Here is an 18,366-nt window from a genome sequence, read left to right as displayed (position 1 = left end):
AACTGTTCAAAACTAAAACCACTGGAAAACTAAAATGATTACAAATGACAATACTATATAACATCTAAACAAATAAAAATGCCGACCGTTTTTATTCCAAAATGCTTATATAGGTAGTATATCAGCCATTCTAGCTTTGGCATCTTCTGGAACTTCCCTTCCAGGGACTTGAACCTTAAGAAGATTGTAGTACCTACAACAGGTCAAACAAAAGTCAACTACAGTTTTAATGATATTGGGATGTGAGTGCAAAAAGAAGTTGAGAAAAGACATACTGAATGGCAGTGAATAAACTGTCGTGCTCGGCAATGAAGGCAAGTAAGGCCTGGAAACAAACATATTGAAAATTACACGGTTAATCAACATTTTCTTTAAAAAACCAAAGCCGAATGTGGTTGAGAAAATGTGTAGCTTGAATAAAGATTACCTCAACTGGCATGTTTAGCAGCTCATAATAAGTTCGGACGTGATCTAACCTCGTTCGAACAATGTCACTATCAATCGAGGGTATGGCAGACAGTGCCTTTCGTATCATAATTATTAGAACGGTTAGATAGTTTTACACACGATCATATACAATATACAATATACAAATTAACACAATTCAGAACGAAATGATAAACCTGTTCTAATGCAATTGTATTCCTACATATCTGCTGAACTCCAAAGAGGTTGATGTGTTTCATCTCTGCTAAAGCCTGAAAAATAGTTAGGATCATTTTAATATTAAAACAGGAAAAGAATATTTATATATATAAAATTTAATATCTTGGCATGATATTAGCTACCTTGATGGATGCATGTGATGCAACAGCACTGATACCGCCGAATACATAGTTCCTTTTGGCTGGAGCAATGAAAGGAGCGATTATTTCGTCTCTACGAGTTATCTACGGAATTAAGTACATAATTAGAGTATTTAAAAACAAAATTATAAACGAGAACAAAAAACCAACGTAGAAACAAGACTCACCTGTGTGATTAAAGATACAATATAATCATCGGGTTCCTCAGCATCTTGGTCTTCCAAGTATTCTCGTGTAGCCATTACCTGTTACGATCATACATACGATGCAACGTTGGAAGGTTAAAACACAATGATCATTTAATAGTCTCGCAATATTTTAGTTTAAAAGTGACAAACCTGCATATTGAAAACGGTTTCTAATTGCATTTCTACACGTAAAACTTTTAGGCAATCAATAGCCAGCTTTCTGTACTCCTCAGCAAATGATTTTAGATCCTTAGGAGCTACACTACCACTTCGTTTGTGACGGACAGGTGTCGGCTTAACATCGTATTCTGGTTGATCAGATGCCTTTGCTGATGTATTCCCAAACCTTTATGGACCGACCACAATCAATATCACAAGTATCTTGTGGTGAACGGCTAATAGGTAAATTTGGGTTGTAATCATTCCGAAAGAAGAGAATGCTGCAACTTATAAGCCAGTTAAATAAGAACTTGCCTTTCTATAGAGTCAGCAATGTACTCCAGTGAATCACTAAGGGATGCCAACAATATAAGTTTGCTGTTATCACGAATCAACGACTCCTGCAAAAACAAATTATTGCAAGTGCCTGCTTATACACAATTAGACCTCTGGACCAACAAGCAGTTAAAATTTGAAGTGCTATGTCGATTGTAAAAGAATAAATTTTCCAAAACGAAAAAAGAGGAAAAAAATCATTATGCACCGTAATAAAAGAATCTGAAAGCAATTAAAAGAATAAAATGACCTGTTTGATTGGTCTTAGTTTCATCAATAATCCACTAATTTCCAGCTCGACACCATCATTTTCAGCATCCGCAGTATTGCTATCTGCGTTTGCATGAGCAAGTGAAGTTGGCAAAAAAGCACTTGCTGGATCACGTCTCATCAGATTATCAACATCATGTCTTCCGATTAACATATAACTTTGCTTCTCAAGAACTGCCTGATATATAACCAACCACACAAAACTTAGGATGGCTTAGAATACATAAGACAGTTTACTACAGTGTTTTACCTCGGTGTATGATGCTCGGCATCTTTCATATGTTCGTTCGAGGAAAGTTTGCACATGCATCACAAGGTCACCAGCAAATTTAGGCATTGCTTGGGCCCACCCAAGAACCTACAAAAATAATATGCAAGTTAAAACAACATTGATATGATAATGAGGATACGGATAAAAGATAAAAGAAGCATACCTCTTTAGCCAGAAAATCTATGGTCAGAAGCCCTTGTAAGACAGGCCGTCCCTTAGAAACAGATGGCGTGTAAGCAGTAACAGGATTTGCTCGTGGTCGAAATGCAGCTGGACCTACAAAATGGTTAAACTTTGAATTCAAAGTCTATTAATTTTATCTGGACAACTTATAGAAACTAAATAAATAGAATTTACTTGATATTGCTTGCTGCACGCCTTTCCTGTAATCCACAAACATAGTTGGCAAGAAGTGATCTTTTACAAAGTTTTCAAGAAAGGCCAGCAATCCATCGTTCCTGAAACATAAGAGCAACAGTGAATAAAAACATAGAATGATGGTTATACATTTCTCAATAAGCTTACCCTAGTTGAGAATACTTTTGAGGCAGCATTAATGCGAGTTTATCTGTAAACTGCAGATCAAGAATGTAAGTCGAAAATATAGTATGTTGCACAGCTGACAATAAAATAAAAAACAGATCTTAAATGGTTCAAAGGCTCAAACCTGTACAACGGGTCGGTATACAGATGCTGCTAGATATATGCCCTGCTCTGGTAGGACGGAAGCTGAACCGTAACCTTCTTGAACATTTTGACCTTTTCTATTCCGTCCTTGACGAATCAAATCAGCACCTGACATTATTTAAATCAATCAAACCAAAGATAATTTTCAGGGAAATTGAGTAAAATAGAAATTATTAATGCAAAGGGAAGTCGTACGAACCCTGGCTGGACACTGTAGCATCAGTGAAACGAAAGGCAAATGTAAGGCCATCTTCTGACTTTTCTTTTGAAGGAGTCTTGCTTGCAAGTCTAGCAGTTTGAACAGCAGCATCCGCAGATGCAGCTTCAGGAGTTGCTCTTAGAATCTCACATATTAGTTGTTGGCATTCACTCTGTGACATTACAAACATAAGGTACTAAACATCAGTTAAGTGTAAGATGGCAAGGAAGGTAAGCAGTTAGCACAACTGTCAAATTACCTGCAAAACCGTCATGGAAAATCCGATAGTGTAGCCTCCTGTGGCCTGAGATGCTTCGGAATCAGGGCTCACAGATATCTCGCGCAACGACTTTGTTGCGTTCATGTGTGATTGTTGATAAGATTTTGACTCGATAAGCTCCCCGACAACGACATGGTTATCTGAACAATATAGAAATTAAAGTGAGTGGCTCATACACACACAGAACAATGAAGGTTACTTATACGAACCAAATATTCGAGCAATAGTATCTAGAACAGAATCAATAAGTTCCTTTGCTGCTGTCTGTGCTGCACCCATGGGGGCCATGACAGGTGTCACGGGGCTGACTGTCATTAGTGATCCAGCTAATGATGTCCCATTTTTATGTTTTTCTTTTTGTAACTGTCCTTTTACGTATTGAAGATCGGTTGTAGAAGTTCGAGCAGAATGGCCCAAACCGGGCCTAGAAGAATTTACATATTCTGCCTGAGATTTTATCTTTGATGTGATGATTTCATGAACTGTTGGTCTCAATCTTTGGCTGTACATTAAATATATAACAAACATCATCATCGCTTTTTTAATTTTTAAGATACACCATAAGGATTAGAGGCAATCAAAACATGTAGATGGATGAAAAGTACCAGATTATAGCACCGGCAGCTGCAACTTTGTCAAGCATGCAAAGGCACTCAACCATAGTTTGTAAATACTTAACATGAAGTGGAGATTCACTTTTTCTCATTGTTTCCTACAATTAATTTGAAACCCAATATTATATCTATTAGAGAAGAGAGACTTCTTTTATTTATGGCATGCATAGTTCATACGACAAATTCATCAGGAGTAGATTCAGATAGCCATGTTGGAAGACGAGGAATATTCTTTCCATCTTTTCCAGTATTGTCAGCAGCATCATGAATGTCGTCATCATCATGGCCATCATATGATGAACTGAAATACATTACAAACCGAAACAAAAGATTCTCTTATCCATGTGTTCTAAAGTGGTTCATTGTTAAAAAAAGGATCAACAATAAAACCTTCAAAATATAAAGATTTTTTCATGTTAAAAACGGCTGAGATTTATCTTACCCTCCATCAACAGAACTAGCAAATCCAGATGCGCCAACATGACTATCACCTTTCTGCAATCTGGTTCTCCGGGAGAGAGACTGGGAATTATTCATCGAAAATGCAGCAATCGTTGTGGTTGGAATGGCATCATCCTTCTCATTCATACTAGGAGTAGCTGAGCTGCACTAAAAAAATATCAATTCCCATTCATCCATGATAATAATATTAAGAAATAAAGAACAGTAATAAAATGAAACAATGTTGAACACCAATTCAATCCTTCCGTCCATGATAAAAATCAAAACTTAGGACACTCAAGAGCAGAGTCAGAATGAAGCAACTAATCATTGTTACAAGTGAGAAACCAGAAAAAGAATTACCTATATTCACCAGTATTATAAAGATGTGCATGTAAAGCTTCCAATACTTTGTGAAAGAGAACTCCTCGCAATTTTGCCAGCTCAGATCGGACATCTTGAAGAGCACCAACCTGTCCAAACCAACTAGGATGTAAATTTTCTAGGTTTAACTTAAAACCTGTCACGTATTGATTAAAGTTATGATGTGTTGACTGTTAGTCACCAATACTGAAAGACTAATTTCTGTATATTCTAATCTATATACTTGATATACCATATGTAAAAAGGCTTACTAATTGTGCTAGGTTTCCACTTAAAACTACAGCCAGGTGCCATATTTAGGATCACTGTATAGGGTGACAAGAAACTATTTGAATACATTTTAAACTGACTCACCGACTGAAGTCCCTCTCTTTCAAGCATTCTAGCTGATTGAACATGTACTTGAACTGCTGCGTACAACTGATTTTCATCGATAAGCTTGTTAATACGGGCCGGAACCTGAAAAATACAAACAATTGCAGTTCAAGATCTTCAGTCTCCATAACATGCATTGCAGCAGAAAATATCACATCTGTATACAAACGAGTGAAACGACTTTAAAAGATTATGCATTGCAGCCTGAACACGTGCGCACAAACCTGAGCTATGTTCTCAATTTGGTCCAACAATGAAATTACATGCCTCAGTGTCATGGACCGATACCAAAGCTGATGCAACTGTTTGTTACGCGCACTAATCACTTTCTTCGCGTTACCTAAATCAACTTTAAGTTTCCCTACGCTTTGAGTGGACTCACTAAACAACCGCAATATCTGCGAATAATTTTGAATCGCTCTGTTGAATCCACCATGATAAGTTTGAACAACCTCATCCACAACTTCCTCAACAATATCGCTTTGGTCTTTCAACGCTTGAATTTCACCATCCCGATCTTTTGAAGTCAAGATATGGACAACATGAGGCAACGAATCAAACCGCGCCACAGTCCAGCTCTCATCTACATTCTCTAAATCATCTCTCAAATACTGAAATGAAAAAAACAATATAATAAATATGAAATCATAAACTTCCTATTTAGTCCTCAACAATCTGTAACAACTAACAACCTTATAACTAACTCTTACTGAAAATGCATATACTCTAGGTCAATTTATTCAAAATAGTTACTAGTATACGCATCAATTTGATCGTAAATGTGCTAGTGTAGCTGTTTCTATCATACCTAAATACATAATTGGAAGTTAGAACAGACTCACCTCTTTATCTTTAGGAACAGGTAATCCATCGAAGAGTCCCATAGCTCAACGGAAGTAAGCAGAAATCGAATTCGAATTCGGAATTTTGAAAGTGAACCAGAGATCAATCATATATAAACCTGCAATGCTAGTTGTGCGATTGCTTACCGGAAAACGGTAGGAAGACGGTGGTGATCGGAAGATCAGGACGGAGGAGAGGGAGGAGCTCCGGCAACCGGAGGAAAAGGGGGACTGAGTTGCTATATGTGTTTAACCATGGTTGAGTTTTTGAACTCGTTACCGTGATCCATCTCCCGATGTCTGTGTACGGATTGAGGATCCGCACGTTGCCGCCGTAACGTTAAATCGATTAAAAATAAACAGAAAAAATGTCGAACAACACATTTTGCGATATTTTAACTCAGTAAATTCAGACTGAAACGTAAAACATTATCGTAGCAAGAGATAACAAAGTTGACGGGAACAGAATCATGTAAAAATAGAAATAAAAAAACTTTAGCAAGCATTTTAACTCGCTAATCTCAGACCGAGACGTAAGACATTATCGCAATAAAAGGTCACAAAGTCGACGGAAATAAAATCATGTAAAGCAAGAAATAAAAAAAAAACGAGTAAACCGCCATTTTGGTCCCTGTGGTTTGGCCAGCTTTGCCACTTTAGTCCAAATCTCAAACTTATTACATCTGGGTCCCTGTGGTTTGCATTTTGTTGCCATTTTAGTCCAAAATCCAAAAACCCTATTTTTTTGACTGTTGCAACCTCCTATTTTGTCCTGTAATGCAGGGGCATTTTGGTCCATGTTAATTTATTATAACATTTCAGTAATTAATAACATCTATCTTCAAGAACATCAGGATGATGATGATGATTTATTTGGGGATGAAGTTAATTAAGAAAATGTAAAATGAAAAGCGAAATGACCAAAATGCCTCTGCACTACAGGACAAAATAGGAGGTTGCAACAGTCAAAAAAATAGGTTTTTTGGATTTTGGACTAAAATGGCAACAAAATGGAAACCACAGGGACCCAGATGTAATAAGTTCAAGATTTGGACTAAAGTAGCAAAACTGGCCAAACCACAGGGACCAAAATGGCAGTTTACCAAATTAGCCAAGAAAATTGTTGACTTACGAAAATGGCCATTTGATGCGTCCTTGGAGCAGGGCATCACATATTTCGAGGGATGTTTTGCGTCTGCAGGTCTTAAAGATGCGTCAGGGAATAATCAAGCGACAGATGTCTCAATGATTGGGTTTGAAAAGTTCGGCTGCTTCCAAGGCGTCTACGAGACGCATCCACTTTAGCTTGCGTCTGGCTTAGTGTGATGCGTCTGGCTGGGTACAAGTTTTTATGCGTCATTGAGAGACGCTTCCAAGGCGTTTACAAGACGCTTCCCTTGTCAGTTTTTGGATGCCTCTGCACAGCTGCTTCGTATGCGTCTACAAACGTTTCCCTTGTCAGCTTTTGGATGCCTTTGCATAGCTGCTTCGGATGCGTCTACAGACGCTTCCCTTGTCAGCTTTTGGATGTCTCTGCACAGCTGCTTCGTATGCGTCTACAGACGCTTCCCTTGTCAGCTTTCGGATGCGTCATAACACGTTTTCTTATGCGTCTACAGACGCCTCTACTTATGCGGCATGAGACGCAACACGTGTCAAACGGAAGACCTGTTCAGACGCATGTAATGCGTCGGTAATCAGAAAAGTACATCTTTGATTCTTTAGTACTGACAGACGCATTGGAGGAGTCTCGAGACGCTTTAGACAAAAAAAATTAGTTTTCGTTTTTATTTATTTGATGTATTACACGTTTCTATTTTTAGATTCTAGGTACCAGTACCATTACTCCAAACATTTTACAAAATTTGATCTCCAAATTTTTACAAAAAATATCGATCTTCATATTTTTTTTTCTCTATTGATATGGCAGTCAGATTTGTCGTTTACTGTGGTGGCAAGTTGGAAGTCGTTGATGGGAGGCTTGAGTACGTGGTCCAACCAGATTCTGTTAGACGTGGTTTTGAAACTTCTACTACAATTTCTTATAACACATTTTTAAAAAATCTTAGTGAGTCAACAAGTCTTCAAAACATCACACGTTTATCTTACAAAATGTCAGGTTTTAGCGATCCCATTGATATAATTGATGATTCCGATCTTACTTTTTTTTTCAATATTGCGGAAAGAAACCCTCATGAGTTATTTAAATTATATGTGGTGCAAGAACTTGGTGTTGGTTCATCTATGGGTTCTTCCAATTATTTTAAATGTCCCGATCTTAACGTAAATGTTTTTCCTGAAGATGAATGTAAGGCGACATATAAATCTGGAGTTACTGATAATGTTAATTGTCCTCTTGAAAATAAAAGCCAGTTTTACACAGGTTATATTTTCCGTAACAACCAGGAAATGAAAATAGAATTAGGAAAAATGTGTCTTTCCAAAAGTTTTTCGTATAAAGTAGACAGATCATCCAAAACTCGTTACGAGGTATCTTGTATTGATGAGAATTGCCAGTGGAATTTCAAGGCAGCGAGTCGGGAATCTTGTGATGTTTTTTACGTTAAACATTTTAACAACAAACATACATGTTCTAAGACGCAAACATATCCACATATGCGACAAGCAAACCCAATGGTGGTGGGTAGCTTATTAAAAGAACAATTCAAAGATTGTGGACGGATATACCGTTCGACAGAAATTGTAAAGGATTTTAGGATTAAAGAAAAAGTCAATTTATCATACATGCAAGCATGGCGTGGGAAATGTAACGCATTAGAACTTTTGCAAGGTAGTTCGTCAAGTTCTTTTGCCGAACTTCCCGTCTATTGTTATAACTTGGAGAAGGCTAATCCAGAAACAGTGACACACATACGCACTGATTCTGAAAGTTGTTTTGAAATGTTATTTATCGCCATAGGTGCGGTGGTAAGTCAAAGACTATATTAAATGTTACACTAAAACATAAATAAATAAATCAATAAATAAATTTTTCCAAAAAAATCTAACAATATCGTATTGCTTTCAGATTCGGAGCTTTCTCAGAAATTTAATACCGCTTATTATCATAGATGCGGCCCACTTGAAGGGTGAATTTAAAGGAACAATGTTTTTGGCTGTTGGCATGGACAGAAACAATCAGATTTTGCCTATTGGTTATGGCATTGGTAAATCTGAAGACGGTGATTCGTGGATGTGGTTCCTTTCAAAATTGAAAGAATGCATCGGCGAGAATCCAGATTTGGCAATCATTTCTGACCGAGCAGCTTCTATACAATTAGCCGTACGAGTTGTGTTTCCAAGAAGCTTTCACAGGTTATGTTTTCGTCATTTGATGGTCAACCTTTGTTTAGCGTCAAAAAAAAAAAAAAGGAATATGAGAGTCTTTGGTGGAAGGCTTGCAAATCTTACAGGATATGATCCGATTTTCAAGAATCATTCGACGCACTATGTGCAGCTGTTCCAAGATTACGGAACATTCGTATAGAAATTGGGTTTGACAAATGGTCAAGAGCACATTGTCCAGCCAAAAGATATCATTACATGACATCTAACAGCGCTGAATCTATGAATGCTTTATCAAAACATGCCCGAAAAATTCCAATAACCCAACTCATAGAATTTTTTCGACAGTCTGTCCAAAAATGGTTCTATGATCGCCGGAACGAGGGAATTCAAGGCGAACACTTGCTTACAACGTGGGCTCAAAAAAAAATCAAGGCAAAGTTGATGGTTCTCGTTCGTGGATGGTTGCTGGAATTGCTTAGAACAGTTTTGACGTTGATGACGGTGGAAAGAGAGGTTTAGTTGACTTCTCTAATGGAACATGCAGTTGTCGGGTTTGGCAAGTATCTGGGTTACCTTGCGGGCACGTTATTGCAGTATCTAGATTTTTAGGTGAACCAGATTGTGCTCGTTATGCGAAATGTATATCCTATTTAAGATATATTAACAATCCTTATTTTATTTTTATTTATTTTCTGTTTTAACTATTATGTTCACAAAAAAAGTCTTTTTTAATTTAAAAAATAGAACATAATTTCACTAAATAAACAATTAACAAAAATTTCGATTCAATTAATTAATTTCGCAATAATTAAATTAAATAATTTATTAGGCATTATTTATTAATTAAATTATTAAATTAACAAAAATTTTGATTCAATTCACTAAAAAAAACAATAATTTCACTAGGCATTATTTATTAATTAGATTATTAATGGGGTGTGAAACGTGCGGAATAGAGTTGATCTGCCATAAATCTTCTATATCTCATACAGGCATCTTGCATGTTTCGTTCCTGCCGGTTTGGAAGTACATTGTTTTGCACAAGATTTTGCAGTAACATACACAATATCACACCCGAATTCCGACCAACCCGTTGTTCGGATGTAGGCCAAACAACATCCCCGGTGTACTCCAACGCATCAGCCTCGCTTAGTCCAGCGTTTTCCCAATATTGTATACGACTGAGGAACCATAAGAAGAGACTCTCGAATTCTACTAGAGTTTAGTGTATCCTTCTGTGAATGCAGAATCGTTCCCCGCAATTAAGTGCATCACAATTATTTGTAAAATTAAACGGTAATATTTAGTGAGTGCATATCTATCTTTAAGATTTTCCAGCCTTCTTTCTCTTGCGATACTGGTATGTAAACCTGAAAAGGAGATGCGGTACATATTTAGTGAGTGCATATCTATGTTGCTCATTCTTACAATGTAAACTTTTTTTTACCGTATCCACTTTCCAAAAGGCAGGGTATAGTTCTACATCGCCAGTAGCGTATCCGTAAGCATCTTGATCCTATTCCGCCAGAAGGTTTATTTACTGGAATAATTTGACTCGATTAATCTATAGGAATATCGGATGAATCTCCGGGATGGGTAGAAATAGAAAGGATTTGGGGGTAGAATGGTCCAACGAACAGTATCTGATGAAGATGTCCCTCGACGATTTTCTGTTTCTCTATCTTGTATTAGCTTGTTACACCATGCACGAACATGCTATAAATTTTTTAAAATGATCATATTTAGAAATTATAAATAATATAAATAATAAACTATGTAAAATAATCAAATTACCGTTTCTTGCATAAATCCATCTCCACAATACTCTTGTACTCCACCCCACCACTCTCTGTCTAACGACGTTTGCCCCAAATAAGTTGAATAGCAAAATTGGCTATGACCGTCGTAGTAGAAGTCAAGAACATTTTGTGACCAATAAACAGATTGGTCATTCCGATTAAGCCAAACAATGTTCTCTACACAATCTGGAATGCTTGATTGACGCCTTCTTTTTAACGACATAATTGTGCAAATTTGTTGTGGTATGAAGAAATTCCCACCAATGGTCCATATTTATAAACTAATAATAAGATCCACCTACCACCTCTTTTTTATAACAAATACTATTATTATAGTTTTTTAACACGTTTCTTAAAAATAGGTAAAGGAAATATTAATAAAATATTTTAATAACTTTTTATAAAGTCTTAGAATCTGTTTTTTATTTAACGGTATTTTTTTAACTTATACAAAATTAGCATTTAATTAATGTGAATTTCAAAAGATAGAATGAGAAATGAGTTCTTTTATTAAACTTTAAGTTACAATTAAGATTATTTAATTGTTTCATACTAAATTAGCATTTAATTACTTCTACTCCATGCCTAAATATATACAGCCAACTATATCTCCCACTTTATTATCATTCCACTTTAATATCTCTACACAAAACCTTTGAAAACACTTCAAAATGGCCGATGATTCATGGACCAAGGTTGAAGACATTGCCGTTGCAATGTCCTACGTTGAAACAAGACACCTATGCCGGCATGCGACTATGGATGCCGCATTTTGGACGAGCGTGTTCCACATGTTTTGTAGACATGTTGGTGAAACGAACCGAGATGTGAACGAGGTGGAGACCTGATGCGGGCCCAAGTGAGGAGGAGCGGGCCATCTTGTATTTGGAGGCCCAAGATCGTGTAACAAAAGAGGCTTCACTAAAATGGCTCTAACTTGGGCTACAGGGGTCCGTTTTGGGTGTGCGACCAGGCGAAACGAACGTGGGAACGAGCTCCATCCTGACGCCTTCCTTTTGATGACATTACTATGCAAATTTGTTGTGTTATGAAGAAATTCCCACCAATGGTCCATATTTATAGAACAATAATAAGATCCACCTACCTCCTATTTTTTTTATAACAAATTCTATTATTATAATTTTTTAACAGGTTTCTTAAAAATAAGTAAATGAAAAATTAATAAAATATTTTAATAACTTTTTATAAAGTCTTAGAAGCTGTTTTTTTTATTTAACGGTACTTTTTTAACTTATACAAAATTAGCATTTAATTAATGTGAATTACAAAAGATGGAATGGGAAATGGGTTCTTTTGTTAAACTTTAAGTTACAATTAAGATTATTTAATTGTTAATTTAGTAATTAAATGCTAATTTAGTATGAAACAATTAAATAATCTTAATTGTAACTTAAAGTTTAATAAAAGAACTCATTTCCCATTCCATCTTTCGAAATTCACATTAATTAAATGCTAAGTTTGTATAAGTTAAAAAAATACCATTAAATAAAAAAAACAGATTCTAAGACTTTATAAAAAGTTATTAAAATATTTTATTAATATTTCCTTTACTTATTTTTAAGAAACGTGTTAAAAAAATTATAATAATAGTATTGGTTATAAAAAAGAGGAGGTAGGTGGATCTTATTATTGTTCTATAAATATGGACCATTGGTGGGAATTTCTCCATACCACAACAAATTTGCAAAATAATGTCGTCAAAAGGAAGGCGCCAGGATGGACCTCGTTCCCACGTTCGTTTCGCCTGGTCGCACGCCCAAAACGGACCCCCGTAGCCCAAGTTAGAGCCATTTTTGTGAAGCCCCTTTTGTTACATGATCTTGGGCCTCCAAATACAAGATGGCCCGCTCCTCCACACTTGGGCCCGCATCAGGTCTCCACCTCGTTCACATCTCGGTTCGTTTCACCAACATGTCTACAAAACATATGGAACACGCTGGTCCAAAAGGCGGCATCCATAGTCGCATGCCGGCATAGGTGTCTTGTTTCAACGTAGGACAATGCAACGACAATGTCTTCAACCTTGGTCCATGAATCATCGGCCATTTTGAAGTGTTATCAAAGGTTTTGTGTAGAGATAATAAAGTGGAATGATAATAAAGTGGGAGATATTGTTGGCAATATATATAGGCATGGAGTAGAAGTAATTAAATGCTAATTTAGTATGAAACAGTTAAATAATCTTAATTGTAACTTAAAGTTTAATAAAAGCACTCATTTCCCGTTACATCTTTTGAAATTCACATTAATTAAATGCTAATTTTGTATAACTTAAAAAAATACCGTTAAAAAAAATAGATTCTAAGACTTTATAAAAAGTTATTAAAATATTTTATTAATATTTCCTTTACTTATTTTTAAGAAACGTGTTAAAAAAAATTATAATAATAGTATTGGTTATAAAAAGAGGAGGTAGGTGGATCTTATTATTGTTCTATAAATATGGACAATTGGTGGGAATTTCTCCATACCACAACAAATTTGCAAAATAATGTCGTCAAAAGGAAGGCGCCAGGATGGACCTCGTTCCCACGTTCGTTTCGTCTGGTCGCACGCCCAAAACGGACCCCCGTAGCTCAAGTTAGAGCCATTTTTGTGAAGCCCCTTTTGTTACATGATCTTAGGCCTCTAAATACAAGATGGCCCGCTCCTCCACACTTGGGCCCGCATCAAGTCTCCACCTCGTTCACATCTCGGTTCGTTTCACCAACATGTCTACAAAACATATGGAACACGCTGGTCCAAAAGGCGGCCTCCATAGTCGCATGCCGGCATAGGTGTCTTGTTTCAACGTAGGACAATGCAACGGCAATGTTTTCAACCTTGGTCCATGAATCATCGGCCATTTTGAAGTGTTCTCAAAGGTTTTGTGTAGAGATAATAAAGTGGAATGATAATAAAGTGGGAGATATTGTTGGCAATATATATAGGCATGGAGTAGAAGTAATTAAATGCTAATTTAGTATGAAACAATTAAATAATCTTAATTGTAACTTAAAGTTTAATAAAAGAACTCATTTCCCATTCTATCTTTTGAACTTTATATTAATTAAAAGCTAATTTTGTATAAGTTAAAAAAATACCGTTAAATAAAAAAAACCGATTCTAAGACTTTATAAAAAGTTATTAAAATATTTTATTAATATTTCATTTACCTATTTTTAAGAAACGTGTTAAAAAATTATAATAATAGTATTTGTTATAAAAAAGAGAAGGTAGGTGGATCTTTTTATTGGTCTAAAAAATATGGACCATTGGTGGGAATTTCTTCATACCTCAACGAATTTGCACAATAATGTCGTCAAAAGGAAGGCGTCAGGATAGAGCTCGTTCCCACGTTCGTTTCGCCTGGTCGCACGCCCAAAACGGACCCCGTAGCGAAAGATAGAGCCATTTTAGTGAAGCCTCTTTTGTTACATGATCTTGGGCCTCCAAATACAAGATGGCCTGCTCCTCCGCACTTGGGCCCGCATCAGGTCTCCACCTCGTTCACATCTCGGTTCGTTTCACCAACATGTCTACAAAACATGTGGAACACGCTGATCCAAAAGGCGGCATCCATAGTCGCATGCCGGCATAGGTGTCTTGTTTCAACGTAGGACACTGCAATCGCAATGTCTTCAACCTTGGTCCATGAATCTTCGACCATTTTGAAGTGTTCTTAAAGGTTTTGTGTAGAGATAATAAAGTGGAATGATAATAAAGTGGGAAATATAGTTGGCTATATGTATAGGCATGGAGTAGAAGTAATTAAATGCTAATTTAGTATGAAAAAATTAAATAATATTAATTGTAACTTAACGTTTAATAAAAGAACTCATTTCCCATTCCATCTTTTGAAATTTACATTAATTAAATGCTAATTTTGTATAAGTTAAAAAAATACCATTAAATAAAAAAACAGATTCTAAGACTTTGTAAAAAGTTATTAAAATATTTTGTTAATATTTCCTTTACCTATTTTTAAGAAACGTGTTAAAAAATTTATAATAATAGTATTTGTTATAAGAAAGAGGAGGTAGGTGAATCTTATTATTGGTCTATAAATATGGATCATTTGTGGGAATTTCTTCATACCACAACGAATTTGCAGAATAATGTCGTCAAAAGGAAGGCGTCAGGATGGAGCTCGTTCCCACGTTCTTTCGCCTGGTCGCACGCCCAAAACGGACCCCCCTAGCCCAAGTTAGAGCCATTTTAGTGAATCCCCTTTTGTTACACGATCTTGGGCCTCCAAATACAAGATGGCCCGCTCTTCCACACTTGGGCCCGCATCAGGTTTCCACCTCGTTCACATCTCGGTTCGTGTCACCAACATGTCTACAAAACATGTGGAACACGCTGGTCCAAAAGGTGGCATCCATAGTCGCATGCCGGCATATTTGCCTTGTTTCAACGTAGGACACTACAACGGCAATGTCTTCAACCTTGGTCCATGTATCATCGGCCATTTTGAAGTGTTCTCAAAGGTTTTGTGTAGAGATAATAAAGTGGAATGATAATAAAGTGGGAGATATAATTGGCTATATCTAGTTGGGACCCGGTTGTGGAAGTTTTTAAAAAAGAGGCTCTCGAAGTGGAAATCGAAATTGTTATCTATAGCCGGAAGAGTTATTCTTATAAAATCCGTATTGGAAAGTCTCCCGACCTATTATTTTTCTTTATTCAAAGCCCGGTGGTGGTTAAAAGTAAACTTGAGGTGTTGATAAAGAAATTTTTATGGGGGGGGGGATGCTGATATCAACAAAATCCATTGGGTTGGGTGGGAGGTGGTGACTAGATCGAAGAAGAATGGGGGCCTCGGTTTAACTAAGTTGGAATACTCTAATAATGCGCTTCTTCTTAAGTGGATTTGGAGGTATAGAGAAGAATCCAAGGATATGTGGCGTCGAGTTATTGATGCTATTCATGGTTCTAAAAGACGTTACCAATCGGTCCCTCTTTATTTGAATGTGAGGGGAGCTTGGGCTATAACTGTCAAGAATAGTAATCGGCTGCTGGTTAACGGGTCGGCTTTTAGTAGTTTGATACAAGGAAAGGTTGGGAATGGTTTGGATATCAAGTTCTGGATTGACCCGTGGGCGGACCGGGTGCCTTTACGCTTTCTTTTCCCTGATTTATTCCGATTAGAAAAAATAAATGGGCTTATGTTTCGGATAGATTGGGCCAACAAAACTTAGCTGGAGTTATGCAGTGGGAATGGAAGTCGTATCCAGCTTCAGTTCAGGAGGTTTAACAGCTTGTTTTGTGTACTCGATTGGTGTCTGGGACTGTGTTATCAGCGGCAAAGGACTCTTGGAGCTGGAATAGCTATTCGTTGCAATACTTAACCGTAAAAGATACTAAACGATGGTGCATTAGCGACGAGCAGGATGGGAATTCAGAAGTGTTTAGTTGGTGCAGATGGATACCGGCGAAATGTAGTATTTTCATGTGGCGCACATATTTAGATCGTATTCCTACGAAGATAGTGCTCTCAAAAAGAAACATTGGAGTGGATGATAATATGTGTGTTTTGTGTGACGATGCGGAAGAGACGGTTGAACACTTATTTTCCGCTTGTTGTTTCGCTAATGGGATTTGGAATGGGATTGCTCGGCGGTGCCGTATTGCCCCGATAACCTTATTTTCTATCCAGGATATTAAGGTGGAGGTAGAGCAGCTGAGGTACCCGGTGGTCAAGAAAGATATTATTCATGGTATTATGATTATCACTTGTTGGCGAATATGGAAGACGAGGAACGACAAGATCTTTAAGGCGAAAAATGCTTCAATCACTCAAGTTATTTCAGACATCAAATCCTTTAGTTTCTTATGGTATAACAGTAGGGGCAAACATGCTAGGGTGGGTTGGAAGGAATGGCAAAATTTCAATTTTGATGTAATGTAACGTGTATTGTATGTTTCGGTTATCTCTATCTTGGAGATTTCCGGGTTTTTAATTAAAGTTGCCGTTCAAAAAAAATATATATATAGGCATGGAGTAGAAGTAATTAAATGCTAATTTAGTATGAAACAATTAAATAATCTTAATTGTAACTTAAAGTTTAATAAAAGGACTCATTTCCCATTCCATCTTTTGAAATTCACATTAATTAAATGCTAATTTTGTATAAGTTAAAAAAAATAGCGTTAAATAAAAAAAACAGATTCTAAGACTTTATAAAAAGTTATTAAAATATTTTATTAATATTTCCTTTACCTATTTTTAAGAAACGTTTTAAAAAAATTATAATAATAGTATTTGTTATAAAAAAGAGGAGGTAGGTGGATCTTATTATTGGGCTATAAATTTGGACCATTGGTGGGAATTTCTTCATACCACAATGAATTTGCACAATAATGTCGTCAAAAGGAAGGCGTCATGATGGAGCTCGTTCCCACGTTCGTTTCGCCTGGTCGCACGCCAAAACGGACCCCCGCAGCCCAAGTTAGAGCCGTTTTAGTGAAGCCTCTTTTGCTACACGATCTTGGGCCTCCAAATACAAGATGGCCCGCTCCTCCGCACTTGGGCCCGCATCAGGTCTCCACCTCGTTCACATCTCGGTTCGTTTCACGACATGTCTACAAAACATGTGGAACACGCTGGTCCAAAAGGCGGCATCCATAGTCGCATGCCGGCATAGGTGTCTTGTTTCAACGTAGGACACTGCAACGACAATGTCTTCAACCTTGGTCCATGAATCATCGGCTATTTTGAAATGTTCTCAAAGGTTTTGTGTAGAGATAATAAAGTGGAATGATAATAAAGTGGGAGATATAGTTGGCTATATATATAGGCATGGAGTAGAAGTAATTAAATGCTAATTTAGTATGAAAAAATTAAATAATCTTAATTGTAACTTAAAGTTTAGTAAAAGAACTCATTTCCCATTCCATTTTTGAAATTTACATTAATTAAATGCTAATTTTGTATAAGTTAAAAAAATACCCTTAAATAAAAAAAAAACAGATTCTAAGACTTTATAAAAAGTTATTAAAATATTTTATTAATATTTCCTTTACATATTTTTAAGGAACGTGTTAATAAAAATTATAATAATAGTATTTGTTATAAGAAAGAGGAGGTAGGTGGATCTTATTATTGGTCTATAAATATGGACCATTGGTGGGAATTTTTTCATACCACAACGAATTTGCACAATAATGTCGTCAAAAGGAAGGCGTCAGGATGGAGCTCGTTCCAACGTTCTTTCGCCTGGTCGCACGCCCAAAACGGACCCCCGTAGCCCAAGTTAGAGCCATTTTAATGAAGCCCCTTTTGTTACATGATCTTGGGCCTCCAAATACAAGATGGCCCGCTCCTCCACACTTGGGCCCGCATCAGGTCTCCACCTCGTTCACATCTCGGTTCGTTTCACCAACATGTCTACAAAACATGTGGAACACGCTGGTTGAAAAGGCGG

The 18,366-nt window shown here is 36.7% G+C and overlaps 1 protein-coding gene across 2 annotated transcripts; it reads right to left on the bottom strand.

Moving 5' to 3' along the window:
* Position 1: 1 nt before the first annotated feature.
* LOC110904636 (exocyst complex component SEC8) lies at positions 2-6,180 on the bottom strand. Of its 2 annotated transcripts, XM_022150477.2 has the most exons (24): positions 5,853-6,180; positions 5,235-5,621; positions 4,990-5,094; positions 4,615-4,724; positions 4,253-4,414; positions 3,988-4,111; positions 3,802-3,908; positions 3,406-3,698; positions 3,176-3,336; positions 2,917-3,088; positions 2,698-2,825; positions 2,556-2,605; positions 2,388-2,488; positions 2,194-2,306; positions 2,010-2,117; positions 1,740-1,937; positions 1,469-1,554; positions 1,145-1,340; positions 974-1,051; positions 789-890; positions 624-698; positions 428-523; positions 276-325; positions 2-193 (listed from the first exon to the last, which is right to left on the bottom strand). In XM_022150477.2, the coding sequence occupies exons 1-24, from the start codon at positions 5,892-5,894 to the stop codon at positions 106-108; spliced, it is 3,132 nt and encodes a 1,043-aa protein (XP_022006169.1). In that variant the 5' UTR covers positions 5,895-6,180; the 3' UTR covers positions 2-105. The 2 variants fall into 2 exon arrangements, with proteins under 2 accessions (XP_022006169.1, XP_022006170.1); XM_022150478.2 differs by lacking the exon at positions 5,853-6,180 and having other exon boundaries at positions 4,253-4,409; positions 5,235-5,405.
* Positions 6,181-18,366: the final 12,186 nt, after the last annotated feature.

This window comes from Helianthus annuus, chromosome 14, assembly GCF_002127325.2.
Source record: "Helianthus annuus cultivar XRQ/B chromosome 14, HanXRQr2.0-SUNRISE, whole genome shotgun sequence".
Classification (NCBI taxonomy): domain Eukaryota; kingdom Viridiplantae; phylum Streptophyta; class Magnoliopsida; order Asterales; family Asteraceae; genus Helianthus; species Helianthus annuus.
Note: the sequence above shows the minus strand (reverse complement) of the source record. Positions and strands in the feature narration are given on the sequence as shown.